Below are 23,283 nucleotides of genomic sequence, written 5' to 3' on the forward strand. Positions count from 1 at the left end.
GAAGTTTCCTAGGGAAAGAAGGCACAATTAAATAAATACACATACACACATAAAATTTTGTGTTAATCACTTCTATTTTACAACAAAACATGCAGAATCAGGCAGTATTTGTTAGATTTAGATGAAGATCTCATGTTTTGCAACTAATTTTGGGTAAGATACAGTGTACAATAAATAAAAGGTCATTCAAACAGTGATCTAGTAAGTATAAATTCTCATGCTGTGCATCACTTGGAAATACACTTACACATCTTTTGTAGCATAATATGGTTGGTCCATTTTAAATCCACTTTGTATTAATTTGTAGAAATTTGTGTCAACCTGAATACCAGGGTAAGGATTTACACCTGTGGAAATTGTTGGAGAATATATGTTAATTCAGAAGCTGCCAAAATGAAACACCGCTCTTTTGTCCCATTGCAAACGTACCCAAAGAGAATATTTCCCATAGCAGTATTCCATAAGACCAGACATCACTCTTCATGGTGTATGTCCTCTCGAATATGCTTTCGGGAGCCATCCACTTGACTGGCAATCGAGCCTGTGCAGACAGAGGGAAGGAGGCCAGGTCATGCTGTGACAAAGGCTTTCTAGGTGACTCACTGTGCTTCTCACTGCCAGCATGATCGATTCATGTTTGCTGTGTGAAAAGCTGTGTCTCTGTCACCAGTCCTTGGACATTCCCATTACAGGGAGAAATAGACACTTCTAAAGAACCAATTTGTCTCATCCATTTCAGATCACTATTGAAGGGAGAGATGAGCTCAGTCCTGGAAGAGCCATCTTCCTTCCTCTGGCTTCCAGCACAGAGAGGCCCAGATGGAGATGTCCACACTGTACTTCTTCACAAAGCCAGAGAATCTGGCACACCCCCACACATATGCTGTTGTCCTACACTGTTACTGCCCACAACAGCAAACAACTCCCAGTGCTTCCATCGATGGATTTCAGTGTGCTTTAGAAAGAGCATGAGTACCACCTCATTTACACTGCCAGCTTGATTAGTTTAATTACAAGCTAAGAATTTGCATTTGCCAAGGGCAGAAAAAAGTGAGATTTCTGCATTGCCTGTACAGATACGCACAAAGCTAACAAGGAATTAAAAAATTTAAAACTTTTTTTTCTTAGTTCCTTGTAATTCTTACAATGGTATGAAAACCAGAGAGCACTCATGAACTTACATTGCCCCTGACAATGTAGTCGGAGTCATTCATTACATCTCTGGCAAGGCCAAAGTCACATATTTTCACCACTCTTCCATGGGTCACCAGTATGTTTCGGGCAGCGAGGTCTCTGTGAATGCACTTAGAAGGAAAGGAAGGGTTAACACTCTGCAGCATTTGGTATCAGAGGTGGACAATTCCCTGCTCTCCAAACTGGCATCTCCTTCCACTTAAATAATTTGGTGAATGGCCAAGCTGGACACTCCCTGGTTGCTGGTGGCAAGGAGACAGGGCCAGAGCAGGCACAAGTGTGCTGTGCAGTTGCTTCTTACTCAGGGTGTTGCCTAAAACTGCAACTCAGTCTTTGCTGTTAAGCCAGGTAGGTAGTTCAAGCCTGGAGGTATAGTTCAAGCTTGCCACTGAGTGGCTCTGTTCTTCAACCTGCTTTTTATAAACTGACCTATTTTTAGCACCTTTTCTATCTGAAAAATTTGCTACCCTTCACCATACCGATTTGGACTCAAGAAATTCCATTCCTTTGGCAACTTGATAAGAGAAGCACAGAAGGTCTTCAAAAGTGAGCACATTAAAATCCTCTTCTTCATCCACCTGTGTTCTTGCATCTTTAATTTTATCTGTAAAAAATAATCAAATGTATGAGTTTTCCATGGACTTCCTCACTCTCTGATTAACTCCACTGAGTGTTGTAAGAATTTTAACATGCTCCTACCAAGAGCAACATCACAAAGAGCATCCATCTTTTTTATCCTTCACTCAGACACAAAATAAAGGAGAGTGTTTTCATATTCATATACTATGTATAGCACCAGCAGAAACATAAGCCTCTGGCCTTAAGTGTAGTCGAATCCTTCTTAAGAAAAATTCCTACCAGGATTGAAGAGAGACATATGATAGAAAGAGGCCTCTTTTGTCACAGAATCTAGTCTAGTTAGATCAATAATACAATAAATACAATAATAACAGAATTATTGAAGATATAATCAATTAATCTCTTACCTTCCTCAGAAAGCACCACAGTTCCATTTGCTCCAGGTGTCACATTTACGTTTTGACTTCTTTGCATGATTTCAAATTCATCCTCTCTGCTTAGAGTTGTGTTCACACCATACTTCAGGTGAGTCCCAACCCTGGAGCGGGCAATACATTTTCAAAGGTTTCACACAGTGTATCACATGATCTTCTACACATAGACTCTTTTGCAGTGAAAAACATGAACAGTTACTACTACTAAAAATCTGAACACAGACATGATTCTTCTCAAAACTGGAAAGAGAAACAAGAGATTGTTTGTCTTCTGCAGTCTCCATAAGGAGAATCAAATCTCAGTTCCTCCCAAGGCATTGCTTATTAAAGTATGTGAAGGCATATTCTCAAGAATTCAATAATTTCACCAGTGTGCAGCACAGATGAGAATGCAGCTTTAAAAGCAGCAGCAGTTTTTAAAAGTATCAAACTGTTACTAAATGCTTTACCTAGAGTTTTGGTCCTGATGGATATTGTAGTAAAAGCTGAAGTTTTGTTGTTTAAAAATATCTGTCAGTGTCCAGTGAAACTTTTCTCTCTTGCTCCTTAAGTAGTTCAGAAGGTCACCATAGCAACAGTATTCAAATATCAAGTAGATTGGTCCTGAAATAGTTGGAAATGTAAATGCTTGCTGCTATTTATAGCACTCTCTCCGTTAAAGCCCTAATTCTGCTTCATTTTCCCTCAGGATTAATCTGTATTAAGACATCCCAAGCATCTTCCATTCCCAGGTAAATAAGCTGTACCCATGGGCAGGTAATGAGAATTTTTTTACTGACTATAATGTCCCTTGGAAAGTCTGTATAGCTTCTTCCTTGTGGTGCATCTCTCAAACTGCACTGAAAATCCCTATAGAAACAGAGGAATCCTTCCCCATTCCAATGGCAATGGGGAGGACAGTATAGGCTATAAAGATGCCCCTGTTAATTATCTGGATGGTGTGAATTTGTATCCTTTGACCTACATCCTTCTGTTTATCTGTGCTTCCTTCATGCTCTGGAAATATCCTTTTTTTTCTCCCCAAGAAGACCACCTGAAACCCAAGAGTAATTGCTGAGAGGACCTATATGAGGGATATACACCTTGTAAGGGGAGGTATCTGAGTAGAGCACTGGTCAGGCCACTTTCTCAAGAAAGGGAAAATACATCCAATTCCTGACTCGGGCAGGCTTGGATAAAAGCCATGACCAGCCAGCAGGAGCTCAGAGTGGTCACACATCACCCTGCAAAGCCTCACGCTGGCACCACCACTTCTGGCCCAGAAAGGCCGACTATGAATCTGTGGACATTTCTGTCAGAAGCTCACTGTCAAGCAAGGTAGGGCAGGCTGGAAAAAGCTGTATTTTGTAAATATTCTACTCTTTACTTGTCTCATTTCTTTTTTTCTGCGTCTCTCCTGCCCCTGTGAGTTTTCAGTTTCTTTTGTTTCCTGTCTAAATTTTAGCTATTTTTATCCATTCATTCTACAACTTCACTGTTTGGTGAGCCACATGAATAAAAAAAATAAAATTACATTTTCCTAAGTGAACATAATCATGCATATACAAAAGTCCTTGACACCAGATAAGTTTTTCCTTTTCACTTAATAAACCGGCTCATACCAGTGCCATCACCCCTGTAACAGGAAATCCTCTTCTATAGAAGGACTGTTGTATCACTTCCTGCCAGTACAGTCAGAAAGGACCCTTTTCTGTACACATGCATGCCCTTGTATTTGCTTTCAGTTCATCTTCATCTTATTTTGGGCCAACACAGAACAGCAAAATTGGTCCTCATTATTCTGGAGGTTTTAATTGGTACCTTTCCACAATTTCAAGTTACCTGACACAGTACAAGCTCCTAGTAGGTTCACAATATTTTCATGGCTTCCAATGTGAGTCATCATTTTCAGCTCAGACATTAGAGCATCTTTTTCTGAAGCATCAGGTTTTTCTGTAAAAGTAGTAACATAGATTTGGAAATCTCCAGCAAAGAAATGAAAATTTAAATGGCTGTGATGCTTTGTCACACGCAAATCTTCATTTCAAATTCATTGGCCTGACAGTACATTTGGGAACATCCTAAAAAAACCTTTCCAAAGTATAAAATGATTCAGTCAAAGGTGGAAACTAATTTTTTGAGTGAGTGTGGATCATTTGAAAGCCTGGGAAAGCAGTCATTAAATGTCAACATTTGTCATTCTTGGGCTGGCAAGGGATGACAACAATATATTAAAGTGTTCCCAAGCACAGAAAAAATGGCAGTCAAGCCTGTTGCAGAGAAGTGTTAAGAGAAAAAAATGGCAGCCATATGGCATACAACCAGTTGCAACCCAATAGCTGAGATGGCCACCCTGTGTTTCAGTAATAGCTTTAGTCTTGTTTTTCAGCAAGCATTTAGTGCTCATGGTTTCAGTGAATTGGGCACGTGAACCAAAATGATCAAGTTGAGCTACCACAGAGGAGTGGACCAAATAAGCATAAAACTGATGCATATGTGCAAGTGAGGGGTGAAAACCTGAACAGCAGTGCTGGCAGGAAGGGGCTGTGTGGGCACACAGGTGGGCAGGGTGCTGGTATCAGCGTGAAACTCATTCCGATATGTATCGAAAGGCAGGTGAGGTGGATACAGGTCTCTTTTCCCGAGTAACAAGTCAAAGGATGAGAGGAAACAACTTCAGTTTGTGCCAGGGGAGGATTAGGTTAGATATTCAGAAAAATGTCTTCACTGAAAGGGTTGTCAAGCACTGGAACAGGCTGCCCAGGGAAGTGGCTGAGTCACCATCCCCAAATGTATTTAAAAGACGTAGATGTGTCACTGAAAGACATGGTTTAGTGGTGGACGTGACAGTGATGGTTCACAGCTGGACTCAGTGACCCTAGAGGTCTTTTTCAGTGTAAACTACTCCAACACTCTGTGGACAGGGCTGTGGTTAGCTGGGACACAGTGAGGCAGCCCTCCTCTCCTTGCTGCCAATGAGGCTTGCTCCTTGGCACTGCTTATATGAGGAGTCAAGACATCTTGGACACAGGCCAGACCATAGCAGAAAGGAGTGTTCAAGGTTTAGTAGCCTTATTCATAAGGACGGATGGAAAGAAATTGTTTTGTGTCATCATCAAGAAAAAAGACCACAGGAAATTTTGCTGGAAGTTTTGGAAACAAGCTAGCTCAGACACAGCAGGCAAAGGGCATGCCACAGCTGGACAGCTCTACAAGAAAAAAGGACCTTACACCAAAGGTCATAGTCACCAATACATCCAGTAGGCTAACCTGCACTGGGGATTTGCATTTCTCCTCTTTAGAGGCTCCATACTTCCCCACACAATGCAGACCTTCTGTAGTGTGTAGGACAAAATACAAAGTGCTGTGGGATGAAGGCACTTCAGCAATACCTTTCCAAACTGAAACAGGGTTTTGAAAGCACTCTGAAATGACTTTGAAGCCAAGCATTTGTGAGGGGTAACTGCAGGAAGTTTGTATATAAGGGGAATTTCCAATGCCTCTTCTGCTTTGGAGGTACTAGAATACATCACTGCTTGTGGAAGTCACCAGAGTTTATCATACCTTTTAGCATTTTGACTGCGACCTGGACTGAATCTCCTGCATTGTTAATTCCATAAGCTGTTGCATTCACCACTTTCCCGAAGGCCCCAGAACCAAGGACCTGTCCTACAAGACAGAAAATTCCAATATTATTTGCTGCTGGTACAGCACAGACTACTGCTCCAGTATTGGGATTTACCTTATGGATTGCTCACCAAATTCCAGATTTTCCCTGGGAAATTCCCATTTTACATCATACTCGAATTCTCTGAAGTCAATGTAGATGTATTCATTATCTGATGGCCCTATCATCTGTATAATTCGCCACTGGCTTTCATATTTGAATTGCTTTGGAAGAAAAAAAACACACAATAAATAAGTGTTAGAGAAGAAACAACCTGAAAGGAACAAAAGAAGGATGGTCAGGTAAATACCTTGTTTGCTTTTTAATATGTTTGCTTTTACCTTTTTGTATTTAAGAAAAATGAATACAAACACGAAAGGGATCAAGAGGAGAAAAAATCCAACAGAGACATAGAACGCAGCATTGTCCAGGGGGGAAGAAACAGCTCCTGCAACTTTAAAAGACACATATTACTACCCACTGAAACAGAGCTTGTGTGTACAGCTGAAAATGCAAGGAGAACCCACAGCCAGTTCTGGCAGTTTGCAGCCTTCTCACACCCAAGCCTCCTCTGCATGGGCAGTGAGATGCAGCCATATGCAAAGCACGATGGGCAGGAGGCATTCAGTTCTGGGTAATTCTGACATCTGTTTTCATTTCAAAAAAAAAAGAGCTACATTAATAAATCTAAGTGCATGGGGGTCTTGGTGTGATCCTTGGATTGAACATTGTGAGCATAAACAGGAATAAGGTATTGGTTGGTAGGTGAGGGTGCAAACATGAGATCTACCCTCATATTTTGGTTGTTTCTAAAAGCATAAGTATTATGATTACTTTCTATTGCAATTTCAACATGAATGCTCAAACCCTGACAGTGGTCACGGCTTCTGTCAGCTGTAGTCAAAAGCACCGAACTGCTTGTTCATGCATGACAAAGGAAATCCCTGTACTGCAAATACCTGGGTGCTTGAAAACGATTCCTGCTGCCACAGCGTGTTCCCTCTAAGTGAAATATTTTGCTCTGTGGAATACATACGGTGTTACAAGTAAAAAGTGCAAATAATCATATTGACTTTCTGGTTCAAGAAGGAAATAATCTGTCATACCCTTGACAAGAAGAGAGACTTCCTAACCAGGATTTAACCTTCTGTCACCTGCCTACAGCAGTTTAAGATGGTCTCTTTCCCAGTACTCCTGATTTCCAGACAGGGATTGACCCTTCAGTGGGTCTGTTGGCTCAGCCATGATCTTGCTTGGGTGTGCAATGACCTCCATGGGGTGAGGAGAGATCCCATGGACATTTCTGGAAGCACCACAGGGTCCTACCAGAAAGTAGCAAGAGAGAGCACATGCCACCAGCTACCAAAGCGCCTTTAGCTCTTCCCAAATATGGTCCTTCCAGAATTCATGCAGGGATGACTAAGGAAAAACAAAAAATGAGCCCCCAGCATTGCCACGGCCCCATCATGCACTTCCTATTTATTTAAGTTTCTGCTTATCTTAATGAGGGAGGCCTCTGCTTTGGGCCTAGAGAAGAGAATTGTGTCTCCCACTCACCACCATTTCTGACACTGTGTACATACAGAGCTCGTGTTTCAACTGCAGTGCCACTGCAAGGTTAGCCATTTAGCCAGATTTAAAAGTATTGGAGGTTCTACCATGCCAGCTTTAACTGTGAAAACCTGTGCTAAAACACCAGCTTGTGGTACCTGACAGGTTAATGAAACTCTTTTCACAGGCTGAACCAGCGGAATTGTTTGCACAGCACTCCACTGAGAAGGTTGTTGCTGTCTCCTTTACATATAAAGTACTGCTTGAAATCCATGACCCCAGGGATCTCCTCTCTGGCAGGAAGTTCTGAATCCCCTCTGTGACTTCTTCTGTGCAGCTGAAAAAGGAAGCAGACCAGTTTTGATTTTTAGCTCACAGTGACATTTTCCAGGGGAGAAGGTGGGAAGTTTCAAATCATGTCTTATGTCTGTGTTGGAAGAGAAGAAGGGAAGGGGTTTGGGTTTTGTCAGCAATAGAGTAAGACTTCAGGTCACTCACCAGTCTCCTTTTTGGTGATGGACGTGGCAGGGTCAGCAGGGACTGAGCTACCTCCCACACTGGGCTCACTCCCACTCTCCACCACTGCCTTGGCAGGGTATTTGCACTCCCTGAACTCTGGAACCTCCACCAATTTCACAGCTGACACAACCCGCCCCCGTACCTCTTCTATTCCCACTGGTTTCATATTTGCCTCAAACATTCAAACCACTGAGCAGCTCCAAATGAGCCACTGCTAAAACTGTAAGTGCAATATGAACCCACAGCCAAAATTCTAACTCCTTTCCCTGAAGGTATGTCATTTCAGCCATGAAGTTGCTCTCACTCAAGACAGAGATCCTCCATCCGCCCAGACGGAGAGTATTAATGACTAGTTTAAGACCTGATATATAGAAAGAGGGAACTTTATACTAAAGGGAAGGGAGGTCCACATAGATAATTTTGACTTTTAGCTTTTCTATCATTCGTCAATTTACTGCCTAATTTACTCTCCACATAAAAAATAAATAAAATTTATTCATCTCTACTCATAGCACTAGCTTCTACATTTGGAAATTCCTAAGAACAGACGTGTCACAGCATTTTCTATTCCAGATTTAAGGAGTATTTTAAACACAGGAGCTGTATGCTTTATTTGCTCTTCCATTTCTGCACAAACAGATTGATGTAAGGAAACCTTTTCAGAGGAATGGATAAGAAAATTGTCTAGGGTTTTTTTTTTATGTCCAGCTAAACAGATTGATGTAAGGAAACCTTTTCAGAGGAATGGATAAGAAAATTGTCTAGGGTTTTTTTTTTTATGTCCAGCTAAAATAAATACTTAAGACTTTATCCACAGTCTTACAAAGGAAAATTTGACCTAGTATTCTTCTGCACCATGGGATTATTAGTTTTTTGGCATCCCTAAATAAAAGCTGCAGGGTTTACAAATCAGGTCAAAGCTGTTTCAGCATTTTTTGAAATTTTAGAATCTGACTCATTGCTCTAAATAAATAGAGGAAATGGAGACACTCTTACTAACTTTACTGGAAACACTCTCACTAACTTTACTGGAAACACACTCTCACTGACTTTAGTGGCTTTAGTAACAGGTCACCATAGCAGGTCTTTTAACCAAAGCTTAACCAATTAATCAAGATGGTATTAACCAATGCATTCCCTGAATCCCTGTAACTTTGATAGGCTAAGAGAAAAACTTAGATTGGACTATGTAACCACCCAACTGTTGATAAAAACCCAGTGGGATGTATTTTGGTGTAAAGAGACTGAGACACACATTTTTATAGACTTCATTTGATGGCAATAATAAAAAAAAGGAAAACTTTCCCTAATTCTGGTGATCTGGTTCCCCTGGAGTAGGACAAACAGTTGAGTGTGCATTTTACATTTAGTTTGTTACAGGCTAGTCTTCATTTAATCAAGGACAGCTCAGATAGTCTTTGCAATGAATAAGAAGAAGGAAAGTTATTTACTTGGATGAGTTCAGTTCATGACAGTTCCTCCAAACCCAGGATGAGGCAGGGTAACTTTCAGCAACGCAGGAGATCTGCTTGAACAACAGCTCCATCCTTATCTCAGGCTTCCCTGCAATGAGACAACACAAGGCTTGAGGACATGGCTTAGCGGTATACTTGGGAGTGCTGGGTTAATGCTTGGACTCTATGATCTTAAAGAACTTTTTCAACCTAATCAGTTCCATGATTCTGCAAGACAATTTCTGTCAGCACTCGAAGCAACAGAACCCTGTACACCTATGTGGCAATGCTACATCTGCTGAGAGCACGGTCTGCTTCTGTTTTCAAAATAAAAAACCACATGTCACTGTAAGAGCTGGCTGCAGCTCACAGTCCTCCTCCTTCCTCGGTTTTGTGGATGGCAGTGTGGCAAGGCAAGGGGAGCAGCCACTTCTCTGTATGGGCACAGCCAGACCAAAACAATGGCAGAGCCAGAATTAGAAGTCTTGACTTCTGCTTTTCTGACTTGGACTAAGCAGCTGGCCCTAGGACTGCGTGGCACTGCGGTTCTGGGTGTCCAACCTATACGAAACACACACAGATCACTATATAAACAATATATCACAAATTAAGCCCCCAGACCTGGACCAAGGGAGAGATGCTGCAGTCATGTGGCAGAACTGAGATATCTGAGAGCATTGGTCAAGACTGTGCATGTGTGTGAATTGTAGGCAGGAGTGTACGGGGCACTGCAGACAAAACCTACAAGTTACACACCAGAGGGTCTCCACACTAACTACATTAACTCAAAAACACCACTAGGAAAAAGATTTTATGTTGAATATGTCATGGAAAGCTAATTCCTAATGGGGATAAGGGTTTCCTCACACTCTATATCTCATGTGCCTTGTAATCCTCCATTTTTAACAATAAATCTATGTAAATGAAATAGGGAATACCAGTGAAAAAAACCCAAACATAATAGCTCCATTTATACCAGTGACAAAATCCCAGACTTTGCCAAATCTTCACAGTGATATTTTTCTCACTTACTTCTCACATACAGAGTGAATTTTTTTGTTACAGCTGTATCATCATTTTCAGCATAAAATACATATATCCCGGACTGGTGCTGATGGTTGCAGAACTTTGATGAAATGCTGTGGAACAAAGTCAAAAAAAGGGAAAAGGACAAAATATTGACTTGAAAAATATTTCAAATGCAGTCAAGACTCATATATAGATTTGAAACAATTCTGCATCTTCTAATGAAGAGCACAAAGGAAATTATTTTTGCTTAGAGAATATAAATCCCAGAATCTAACTGTCCTGGTGAGAGGATATTTTTTTCTTCAGTATTGATTCCATTCTGCATTTTTTCTCTCGCAGTTCCTGGAGTGTATGCAGGCTGTCAAGCTGTGATTTTGTTACCAATCCACTGGAAGACAAGGCATATAACACATCCAGGCACAGATGCTAAGACCAGCAAAGATCAAACTTTCTACTCTCTAAGGAACTTTGAGGGGAGTTTCTAGCTGATGTGATAAATTGTATTAGAAAACAACAATGACAGAGAGGAACATAAAAGACAAACATCTCCACATGGAAATAACTCACATAAACTCAGGAATGAGATCACCATCATTCATTGTCAATGAGATCAAACACCAACCATCAAGGTAGTTCTGCAGAAGGAAGACCAGCCTTCTGCTAATGCCTATGGCCTTTGAGCTGATGGCAGAAAACCAAGACCCAAACCACGCGGGAGACAGCTTGTGACAATGGAGATGGTGAGGAAGGTCGCTAACAAATCTCTGGGCAGAAACTAACAAGAGAGAGCTGCAGAGACTTAAAGATTCATTCATGAATCTTAAAACTGTCCTGCTGAGTCTCTGGTTTATGGGACACGGGATGAGGCAAGGAGAAGGGAATACATCATCTTACAGTGATGGTATCCTATTTCTGTGCTTTCAACTAGGTTATTGTTGTCAGGACAGTTGTCAGCTTTGAATAGCAGATCATGCAGTTCACCAACATTGGAAGAGTAACTCAAGAAAATCTCTCTTAGGTTTAATTGCTGACATTTTGGGAATAGATGTTTTTGCTGACAACTCAATGGTAACCATGTTGTAGGTGCCCAAATCAGTTTTAGTGATAAAGGCAAGCAGCAACATCAGAAAGTTTAAAAAGAGAAGGAAAAAAACCAAAAACCAGACAGCCCATATCAGTAATAAGCAAAGTAGGAGAAAGCAGTAATGAGATCAGTCTAGAGAACTAAAATCAGGATATTTCTCCTTAAGCAAGATACAAAGGAACTAAGTATCACCTCAAAATTCTAAATCAGGAAAACTCCCCTTGAAGCCACTGGCAATTTTGCCTTTTGACTAAGGCCACACTTTCATATCGTTATTGACTTTTGAATGTCTTCATCTGAAATGTTCTTAATGATGTCTCTGAACTCATGTATTTTTTAAAGTCAGAACCCTTTTAAGCTGCCTCAAAATAGATACTGAAGACAGGAGAAAAAAAGGGCCAAACAAAAAATAATTAGTTGCTTTCGAAATCCCAGGTTGGAAGGATTATATCCTCATGAAATAATCAGAAAAAAAATTTAAAACAGTATCTTCGATATCTGAAAATATAAGGGGATGTGAGCTATTATAAATTTAACAGAGGACATTGTGCATATGAAAACTCATTAGCTCTTAGGAGGGAAGTGAAAATCAACAGTGTACTTTAACAGAGAGCCCACAAAAACAAATAGAAAATGGAAATTCTGAAGGAATGTCTGAAAATATACCGTAAGTGTAGTGACAGGAGAGATTAATTGCTGGGTTTTGAAGTGAAAAGCTAAAGAAAAGGACAGAGTTAATTAATAAAATTTAGTATGATCTTTAATCTGAAGGAATAATTTTACAAGCAACTGGTAGAAATTAAAAAAAATAAAATCAGGAAATGAAAAAGGATATGAAAGGAACAAAGTAGAAGTGCTGGGAGTCAGGATTACACAGAATTTTACTAGAACATGCAAAGTGAGACTCGCAATATGTTTAGATATGTGATGACCTCTTTTGTGTTGCTTTGAGAACCTTTCTGCTTTATAATCACCTTGAAATCTGCAGTGCTACATCTTGCAGGCAGAATCTCCTGACCTTACTACCCCTTGCTGCTTCTAGGCACTTCAAACTGAATGAAATATGTACCCCTACTCTTTTTCCTCAGGTGAGACATGTCTATCCAATGCTTGTATTCAACCAAAATTGGATAGTTGTGGGGGATGTTTGTACAAAGGAATGTACTTGTCAGATGAAATAATCAGCAAATATAAGGGTTTTCCCCTCTATTTTATTTTTCCAGAAAATAAAGAGGATGAAAATAAATAGGATGACAAATAAATGCAAAGAGTAACTACCCAAAATAAACATTAGAAAAATCCTATTTATCCAACAGCACAGTCAGACTAATGGCCGAGTCACCAGCTTGAAGCCGCCGCCGGGCCACGCCCCAGCAACGCTTGGTGGCTGTGGCCACGGCCATGGGCGAGCCAGCCCGGACACACGGCTCCAGGGACACAAGCCGGCCTTTCCCCCATCCGGCAGGTGGTGATCAGCACTCAGCAACTGCTGCTTCTGCGCTGTGACGGCTCTGAAGTGACTCATAAATCCCAGGCCAGCCCTTGCACCTTACTAATGACAGCTGCCTAATCTGTTTCAAGAGTTCTCAATATTATTATTATTGTTGGCACAGTCTGCAGCACCTAATTCTTATCTGGATTGAATTTACACCAACTGTCAATCATCCAAGCAAAACTGAGTAGTGCTGCTACAAGCAAAGCAAATCAACTCTGTGTTATCAGCTGGAGGGAGGTACCTATTGGACAAGGATGAGCACATGCTCATGGCTGTCCCCTGAGACCTCATTTCCAAAATCAGTCTTGTCACAAAGCACAGTTCTGCCAAGCCCATGTTAGGCATTGCAGGTTAGTCACCAACACCCAGCCAGTGCTATCAAAGTTTGCTGAGAGCCCTCACTTTATCAGCAGGGACAGAGTTCCTGTGGCCATTGCCAGGAGATGACAATTTGCTAACCTGAACTGAGCTGTCTCTGAACTTCACTGAGGTCTGACTCCAATACACCATCTGATGCAGATGAAAAGGCCAGTCTACTGCAAAGATAACTTGACAAGCTCATGGATAAAATCAAAGGTACCAATGGAAAGAAATCATAAAGAAGTGTAATCAAAGCTTTGACACAGCTTTATGCAGGTGATAACAGAGGTTTTAAGAATATGAGAAGAAATCAGAGCAGCTGCATTAGCTCCTGCCTACGCTCTGCTCACTTATAATGTAAAAACTCGAAAAGAGCAGCTTGGCTTTACTTCCACTGAGGTGAGTAAGAGCTGTTACCTTCAAAGCCATGGGACTACCCTGAAAGAAACCCTGAAGGAAATTAGATAATGTTATCAAGAAATTAGAAAGCCTAGGGAATGGAGAAAACATTAGCCTTAAACAGGATTCATGCCAGAAGTCCATTGTAGGAAATAACAGAAAAGGTAGATAACTAACAGGTTTATTGAAAACATGTTTTGCTGCAGCAGCGGAAGAATCCATGACCTGGGTAACGAGCAGAACGGCATGTTTCTGTGACACAGGCACAGCCCAGCAGACCTAGCCGAGGCCTGGGAACCACAGGGCCCTGGACCTGGTTTGAGCTGTTTGAAAGACACTGGGAACATCATCAACAACAGGATGACAAAATGGGAACATGCAGAACTTGTGATCCAGTGTGAAAACTGCAACAGATCTGTGACTCAGAAATTATGTTAGAGAGAAAGGGAATGGCAAAATGCATATAAACTAAAGGTTGCTAGATGTATAACTATAATAAAGTGATTCCACAAGTTATCTGTGTGAACTGTTGTTGAAAGCCAAAATTATTTTTGAGAGCCCTTTGTTAACCCAGTCTCACCATGTGGCCCGTCCATATTTTCAAAACAAAAAGAGAGTACAAAACATGGAGAGTAAACCCTCCAAATGAGATATAAAGAGGAAACATTATTATATTAAATTTTTACAAAATATTCAAATACCTGTGTCCATCCGCACTGTAACTTTGTTTACATGGAAATGTTTTTTGGGAAAATAGCCACATGCATCTAACTGGAGGATATGCTGTAAAGTTAACTTCAAAGCAAAACTCTTCCTCACCAATTTCAAAATTTTCTTTAGAGTCAGTTATATTTATAAATCCCTTTTCTGGAGGAAAAAATAAAAGAAAAGACATTAGAAAGGCTGGACTGCTTAATGAAGGCATTTTGACATCTGCATGTTTTTCATTTTGGTTATCACAAGCAAAAAACATGTTATATCAGAAAAGATATCCTGTTAATCAGAGTAAGATAATGCTTCAAAATAATATTGAAATATTGTCACTGTGCTCAGTTGCAGACAAATTAATTGAGCCTGAAGAAGTTGCATATTTGGTCAGAGCAGAGCACTTCCAAAATGGCCTGACATTTCTCTTCAATCTGCTCTACAGAGTCACAGGGCCAATAATGTCATTATTTATTTGGTTTGGTTTGGGTGGGTATTCCAGGTGCTAACAGCTGCAATTCCTGGCTTTCCTTCTACAGGAACAAAACCAGGTGGCACAACCATCATAATCAGATAGTGACAGTAGTTCTTTCTCCTTCCCTGGAACGAGCTGAAGATTTTGCAATGATTCCTGTAGCTGCTTCTTTATTTCTCCATTTAAATTTAAAAGTATTTCATGCAAGATGACAGCAACATAGAAAAATGTTTTGAAGAGGTCTATGAACCATGTGCTGCTGGTATTTGCCCTCCTAGGGTGGGATTTGTTTCACCAAGTAGAGATGTCCAAAGTTCTGTGATCCACCTGAGCTACTTGTTTGGATCTCTGATAAACTCAGTGGAATGAAACAGGCATATTGAGGTGTATCCCATCCTAAAGCAGAAGATAACAACGATGTACTGAACTGCTTCTGGAACTACTGTTTGTTGGCACTGACTGATGAAAGAACCAAAGTCATTGCTGGGGCTAGACATCTCATGACTTGGAATGAATCCTACCCAAAGAGACTGGACAGCAAACATGTGTGTGGGGAGGTTGTCCTAAAGATACTAGTAGTTCTAGGATCAACTCTGTAAAGATCACAGAACCATATACATTGGAAGAGATATGTAGTCAAACTCCTGCCCAGAGCAGGTCCAGCTAGATGAGGTTGCTCAGAGTCACGTCCAGTTTGGTTTGGGTATCTCCAAGGACTGTACAACCTCTGGAAAACTTGTGGTGGTGTTTAATCAGCCACATGGTGAAAAACTTCACCATAAAAATACTGCTGGACCTGTTTTTTCCTTTTGAGTGTTTTTCTTATGATTGTAACCCTATATTCTGCTTGGCATATTTTATCTCTGTCTTAGCCTACTTACTACCTGGAAACTCCCATAAAAACCACAAACATTTCAGTATTTAAAACAAGAAACCATTGCTTTCATGACTGCTCTCCTATTTTTTGATATTAAAGGCTTTTTGATTTTATACATGGAGCCTTCATTTTTTTGGTCCTCATCCTTCCAGGCAGAATACCATCTCTGAGTTTATTGTTAACAACACAACCAACTAAGAGTAAAGGCTTTCTCCAGGAAAAGGATAAGGACCCTGGAGCAGTGTATGCTATTTCTCTGGAAAACATCTCAGAAAAAATAGTAGTTTCATTATTGGAGAAGAAAGAAGATGGCACATTATTGCTTGCTTTATAAATTTTTGGCAGACTTAAGTGTATTTTTGACTATTTACACTTAGCAATGACACAGAGGTGAGATGAAATTCTCGAGACCGAACAACCCTCTGTGTTTCTCATATTTCTTTATTTGTTGCTTTAAATATAATGTGCTGCAAAATAACTTACATATTTCTTAAGTATGATTGTATAGTGCTAAAAATTCTTTATTTAACCCTGGTAGAAACTGAACATAAGACCTGCTAAAACAAGGAGCCTTGCAGCTGCAGTTGTTGGCATGATCTCTCCTGTGCTTTGAAGTGGCCTAACCACTCTTCCTGACCTGAACAGTCATAAAAAATGGAATAAATTGGTGAAGTATCAATTAGCAAAGAGCAAACCAAAGCTGCCTAGCTGCAAAACATTATTAGAGATTCAAAGACCTCCCATCCATGTAGCTATGCTAGCCAGGCTCCTGAAGCAATGCTGTGTGTACCAACCGAGACAGTTTTATCTTGGTTAAGTTACACCATGATGATTCCAGTGAAGCTATAGGTGTTGACTCATGCACAGTTGTGGTTTAAAGGTGGCACACTGATTGGTTCATAAGCTGCTACCCTAAGACATGGGCAATCTGTATCTGTATCACTGCTGAAATGGAACCTGCGTTGTTAGCATAAATTCACACCCACAGTGATTGTCATTAACACATTAGGCTAAAGGCTGGGATGGATCAGAAGCACAGGATATTCTTGTAGAACCTTTGAGAGAGAAGCACAGCTGTTAGCTTGGTATGACAACATCACCCACTTTAATCCACCATGTAAGTAAACGGATTTTTTCATCAGCAAAGACAATGAACACTTAGAAGTTTTGTTGGCATCAGGGGTATTAAGGAGGGCACAAACAATTATTACAGGTTGGTGTATTGCAGTGAAGAAAATACCCTGCTCAGAAACACAGCCTTCCAGGGACAGTGACTCAAATATTCTCTCTGATTGTCACCCATGCTCGCACCTGATAGTTTATAGATCCAAGAAGCCACTATTTCTGACCTATGCACCTCTACTGATAAAAAAGAGGATCTTGCTTTACTTGTACAGTACACCCTCACCCCTGTGTTCCCGTTTGCTAAGAAGATGTGTGCAGAAAAAATGTGCAGGTATCGTACTCAGTTATTGTAAATGATGAGAGAACTTCTTGCTCAGTGGTAGGCAGAAGCTGAAAAGAGGATATCGCACTGGGAAAGTAATTTCTGAAGAGACTGGGGTAAGTATTCTCACTTCCTACCATTCCTAGCCTAGATATTGTAACTCTGAGAGCAACTAAATCTAAGGTAAAACATGTGGTGACTGCTTCAGAGAGCCTTGTTGTCAGGGCTAGAGGCTCCAACTCCAGGCACACCAGTCATTAAATTACACCCAGTACCTACTCCAGCAGAGTGGTACTAGCTACAGCTTTCCTTTTTATGCCTTATTTCCAGACTTTGGCCTGTTTATATATTATTTTCATCTGAGACACAAAGTTTGCAGTTGAAGCTGCTCTCAACTAAATTCAACACCACTGGCTTTTAAATCACCATGTTGCTTAAGTAGAATGAGATTTCCTTTTTAAAATTATGGCTCTGTGGCACACTGGCTGAGAGTCACCAACAGTGATTTGAGATGAATCCCAGCCTGTATTTCTAGGAGATTCCATTGAAACAATCATATAGACTACATCTCTAAACTTCTAAAAGCACTGTCTTTTAAAGGGAATTATTCAAAAAGCAATATAAAGAAAAGGTTGATTGTATTCAGGTACCAGAATGACTCAGTTCAGATTAATCTCTTGGCTCTCCTGGACTGCCTGTAAGTGCAAACAGACCTTTTCTTTCGAAAGGGAACTATAAACATACACTGCATATCTGCAAGTAAAGAACTGACACATGGAAAACAAAGCAAAACAACTGAGAGACAAAATTAACACCAGGGGTTGGAATTACCTAAAACTGTGATCAAAGCAGTTTGATCTGGATGAGCAGTAGAAGAACAGGTATAACGTCCACTGTCATTTCTTCCTGCTGCTGAAGCGAACACATACTGGATGCGAATTGCTGAGAAGTTTGTTTGATATTCCAATCCTTCAAAGTAGCGATCCTGGTTTTCAACAGAGATTCACATTTAATCAGTAGATAGTGCCCAACCTATTTTAAAATATGCCCTGTCTTTTTACCTGCTCAACTTCTCTGTTTTCAAAAGACAGTTGTATTCTGAATTTGTAATTATGGTGGACAGCTCTGCATCTAATCAGCAATGGTTCCCCGACCTTAAGTAGTAGTTCAGGTAAAGGTGCTGCTTGTTTTTCATTTAAATCTACAAAACCAAAACACAGACACTGAAACAACTGTCACTTTGCCTGGAAAAATGCTCAGTTAGATCAACATTTTTTCTGCTAATGTGGTATAGATATTCACTTTTACGTTGTAATGATAATTACCATAACTGTGAAATTAGTAACCTTCAGAGATTTAGATGTCTCAAAACAAATTTCGTCATGATTCACAATACACCTCTAGGGCAGAATGCATCATAGAGCTTAGCTCAGGTTGGGTTTACTTAAAAAAACAGGCAAACAAACTGGAGTGCATATATTAATTAATAATTATATATAGATATATATGTTTGAGAACACTTTGAAGAGCTTTTCCATGCACACAGTCCTAAAAGCATGAACAAAAAGTCAATACATGTATAGCAAATGTGGAAAGGCAAGAAGCTTTTTACAGAGACGAGAGAGAGCTACTGGAATTAGGTTTTAAATGTGACAAAGCAATCATATTCACTGTTAGCTTTATTCCAGTGATTACAAACAAGTAGCTTAGACCAGAAATCATGCTCAGATGGTTAGTGCAACTAACTTCAGCTGCAGGATTGAGCTCACATGCAAGTAAACCTTAGAGGGAAGTTACCTATTGTGAAAAGGTTGGTGCATTCTCTGCCCAGGACATTAACTGCACAGCACCATATGTAAGTTTGAAATAATTCATGTTGCACCATCTGTATGCCATCTATTTCTCCAGTTTCTTCATGCCTTTTATAAGGGCAACTGCAATTACAAGCATAATTATTCATTGACTCATTTGGTTAACCTCAAGCAAATAAATCTGATAAACGTCCAAGCCATGAGAATATGCAAACAATAGTGGGAAAACTGGATCTTACATATTGAATAAAAAGGAACTAGGAAAGGTAAAGATAAGAAAAAAAAAAATGTCACAGCCTAGGCAGAAATGTGGGCTGAAATGACCTGAATATGTTCAAACTGGTTCTTAGACAGGTAATGACGTGATTAAAATTCAGACAAGAGGGAAATCATAGAGGCTGAGCTTTCACACCACATCTCTAATTTTCTGGCAGTGGGAGGTGCTGCAAATCCAATGGCCATTGTGAGATCCAGACCCTGAACGGCCATGCTGCAGAGAAAGGTATTATAGCCCCTGTTAATAGAATAAACCTTATATATTAATAGAATACGAAAAATTATTTAGGTCACAAAGTCATGATCCCTTGTCTTCTCAGCTCTAATAATACTCCAGGTGAAGCTCCCAGTGACCAGAAAAAGGGAAATATTGCATCATTTTTTAAAAGGGTAGAAAGGAAGACCTTGGGAACTGCCAACCTTTCAGCCTCACCTCTGTGCCTGGGAAGGTCACAGAACAGGGCCTGCTAGAAGTTCTGCTAAGGCACAGGGAGGTGATTTGAAACAGTCAGCATGGCTTTGCCAAGGGCAATCCTGCCTGATCAGCCTAGTGGTCTTCTATGACAGAGTGACATATCACTGGACAAGGGAATGGTGTCAGATGCCATCTGCTCCCCTCCCAATATCCTTCTCTCTAAATTGGACACGCAGATTTGATGGGTGCGCTGTTTGCTGAATGAGACTTTGGTTGGATGGTCACATTCAGAGTAGCGCTCAACGTCTTGGTGTCCGGTGGGCCCTCAGTGACAAGAGGTGTCCCTCAGGGCTCTGTACTGGGACCAGTACTAATATCTTCATCAATGACATAGACGGTGGGATCAGGTGTACTCTTAGCAAGTTTAGAGATGACACCAAGCTGTGTGGTAAATTTGACACATGTGAGGGAGGGGACAACATCCAGGGGGACCTGGAAAATCTCAAGAGGTGGGCCCATGGGAACATCATGAAGTTCAACAAAACCAAGCACAAGGTGCTTTCCAATCCAAAGTATTCTACGATTGTAAGATTAAAATTTAAAAACAGTGGGAAAAACTAGAGGGAAACAAGATGCCTTTGATTTGCTCTTGTGACATCAAAATATGAATCGGGAATTACATTTCTAAAGCCAAGAGCTGACAGTTTCCAAAAGAGCACAACAGTCAAAATTTCTAAGAAAAATATGTTGCAGCACTCCAAAAAGTGGATCACATGGACATAAGTTTTCAACCACCATGTGTGCCAAGCAGCAGAGCCCATCTCCAAAAATTCTGAATCAAAAGCTCTTCAGTTATCTCCCCAGCTCAGTAGGCACAGTATGCAGTGTAGAATCATAAAATAATTAAGTTTGGAGAAGACCTCTAAGATTATTGAGTCCAACCATCAACCTAACTCTGCCATGTTCACCACTAAACCAGGTCTCCAAGTACCACGCTACACGCTTTTTGAACACTTCCAGGGATGGTGACTCAATTGCTTCCTTGGGCAGCCTGTTCCAGGGCTTAGCAACCCTTTCAGTGTAGAAATTTTTCCTAATATACAATCTAAACCTCCTCCAGCACATCTTGAGGTAATTTCTTCTCACCCTGTCACTTTTTCTTCAGAAGATGGCAAATTTTCAGTCTAGAGATTCAACATGTATATAAACACACACATACCTCTTTTCAGGTGTTTTGCAGAATATCCATTCCACAGAGGGCTGGGGGTAGCTCTCAGATATGCACTCAATAGAATCTGATTTTTCCCTTTTCCTGAAGTAGGGTTTGGCTGGTTTTTCTGATAAAAATCATGCAAATGTTTAAGAAAGTTGAAATAATTTTGAAACAGTGTTTTGCTCATTTCGTAGTACATAAAGTTACAGAGCTGTGATTGGTTTCAGGAGTTTCAACACTGAGGGAACAGAAAATGATTCAGCCCTAGGCATGTTGTGGGTTGGTCTCATGAGCTTTTCAGCCTTGATTGCTAAATGCACAGCTTGCCTGTACCAAAGCCCTGCCTCTATATGCTGGGGGATAATCCTGAGACTGATACTGAAAGGTAATTTGCTGTGGTTGCTATTCATTTCACTGGGCAGGAGCACCTGTGATTTTGAAATCACATCCTAAGCCCATCCTTTGGTGGAGTATCTGTTGAGACTACAAAGTCTGTACACCAAATGGGGTTTGCTCAGTCAGATCAGATACACGGTAGAGACACAAGGGGTGATAATGACTTCCGATAACCATCAAACTTCTCTACCCTGCATCTGTGACCCAGAGGGAAATGATTCCTAGACAATTCCTAGCACCCTGAACCTGCCAGGCACAGAACTGGGCTAGGAACAAAAAATTTAATGTATTAAAACTGTTAAAGATTTGACTCGAAAAGCCCTGAGTCCAGTTTTAGGTAATCTTTCAATAAAATTGCAGCTTCCACATGGAAAAGTGACATTTTCCTCAGTCATACTTCCATTACGGGCAAGGTGACGCGCTAAGGTGAAAGTAATACTCATGGCTTTGTAATTTCTTTCCTCATTTATCTCTTATAAGATGGGCCTAAGAGGTTGTTTTTACCTACAGAGATTCAGATCCCTGTTGAAGGATTCACATCTAGCCTGAAGGGTTTTATGAGAGATGTAATTATGACATTAGATTCACAGGAGCAAAAAGAAAGCAATCCAAGCAATTGATATGGAAAGACCTTTACCGACATTGTTTCAAACTATTCTTGCTTGCACATGTAATAACACTTTTTACCTCTAAAGGCTAATTGATACAGAAATGACAATTCTTAATGAAAGGTTTAATACCTTGTCCCCTCAATGAAGCTGTTAAAACTATAATTGAGGCATGCAGTAAGCTTTCGAATAAAACAAGGAGAGATTGGAGGTGACTTTTCTGATACCAGAGAGAGAAAAAGAAGTTAAACAGAATAAATACTTTAAAAACAAATAAAGAGGGAAAAACAAATGTTGATTAGTCACAGTTTATTAAAATCAAGGCGAGTAATAGTGCTTGCTAGACCTGTATCTTGAAGGGTTCGCTAGTCTTTTAGCTGTTTGGATTGACGTTTTGCCTTCTGTTCTTTGAAATTTCTTATTGCAGTTTTAAATTTTATCTTTAAATTTGTCCCTTTCCAGACAAAATAATATAGTCTTTCTATTCTGTTAAAAAATCATGTCACCATGTGTCTGTTTGGGGTTTTTTGAGATGTTTTTGGACACCCCTAGTTAGAAACAGAAGCTTGCACTTTGTTGCAGCTCTTGCCTTTGCATCAGAGGTGTCTCTTGTGTGAACCTTGAGAAAACTCTATCAAATCCACTCCCACTGGGAGCCTTTCAAAAAGTTGCACCTTGCAGGTGCTCTGCCATGAGCATTTAACAGCAGCTAAAACCTCAGCTTCTTGGGCACGTTTGTGTTGAGCAGCTGCAGAACTGATGGGTTTTGCTTTAAAAGACAATGAACAAGTAAAAGCTGGCACTGAGAAGAAGGACCTTTCCTTTCCCATTTCCTCAGTGGGCCTCCTGCCACCCACAGAATCGTAAAAGGAAAAGCTGTGAGAGAAGCGAGAGAAGCAGGCATAGGTGGAAAAGCGGCAGTGGGTCAAAGTGTGACCAGAATATAAAAGGGACGTCTTGGTCTGGTCCAGATTACAACCCAGCTAGCAACACCAAGAATAACCAGGTTAAAATGAAAGCAAACAAATCTAGCACACGAGCCTTGAAAGCACAAAAAAAGCCACCCTCAATCTGTCCCTTTTGACACAGAGGGGAAATTATCACAGGGCAGAAGAGAGCTTCTGCACATTTACATCTTTATTTGTTCATTTGCATGGTTTATTGACTAGAGAAAGCCGACTCTCACACAGTTTGTGGTTCAGTCTCCAAAGACAGCTCCAAGTGCTATGCTAATCTAGGAAGATGCTTGAAGTGCAGCACATGAAAGCTTCATTGCTTTGGCTGAACTTGAGCCTCTGCCCTTGAACCTAATGATG

General features: G+C 40.5%; 1 protein-coding gene across 2 annotated transcripts in view; it reads right to left on the reverse strand.

Annotated features, from left to right (window-relative positions):
- The window catches only part of FLT3 (fms related receptor tyrosine kinase 3), a 41,436-nt gene that overhangs the window by 3,716 nt on the left and 14,437 nt on the right, over positions 1–23,283 (reverse strand). For both annotated transcript variants that reach the window (XM_010400268.4, XM_019286300.3), the window contains exons 5-22: positions 20,970–21,087; positions 19,046–19,182; positions 18,310–18,449; positions 18,080–18,233; positions 14,446–14,611; positions 10,410–10,516; positions 9,375–9,486; positions 7,563–7,741; positions 6,195–6,307; positions 5,945–6,077; positions 5,751–5,855; positions 4,029–4,139; positions 2,657–2,810; positions 2,181–2,311; positions 1,674–1,798; positions 1,182–1,304; positions 430–541; positions 248–347 (exon numbers count right to left, since the gene is read on the reverse strand). In XM_010400268.4, coding sequence (XP_010398570.3) covers positions 248–347; positions 430–541; positions 1,182–1,304; positions 1,674–1,798; positions 2,181–2,311; positions 2,657–2,810; positions 4,029–4,139; positions 5,751–5,855; positions 5,945–6,077; positions 6,195–6,307; positions 7,563–7,741; positions 9,375–9,486; positions 10,410–10,516; positions 14,446–14,611; positions 18,080–18,233; positions 18,310–18,449; positions 19,046–19,182; positions 20,970–21,087 — 2,320 coding nt within the window. The remainder of the gene's footprint in view (positions 1–247; positions 348–429; positions 542–1,181; positions 1,305–1,673; positions 1,799–2,180; positions 2,312–2,656; positions 2,811–4,028; positions 4,140–5,750; positions 5,856–5,944; positions 6,078–6,194; positions 6,308–7,562; positions 7,742–9,374; positions 9,487–10,409; positions 10,517–14,445; positions 14,612–18,079; positions 18,234–18,309; positions 18,450–19,045; positions 19,183–20,969; positions 21,088–23,283) is intronic.

This window comes from Corvus cornix, chromosome 1 (assembly GCF_000738735.6).
Source record: "Corvus cornix cornix isolate S_Up_H32 chromosome 1, ASM73873v5, whole genome shotgun sequence".
In the NCBI taxonomy this organism is placed as follows: Eukaryota; Metazoa; Chordata; class Aves; order Passeriformes; family Corvidae; genus Corvus; species Corvus cornix.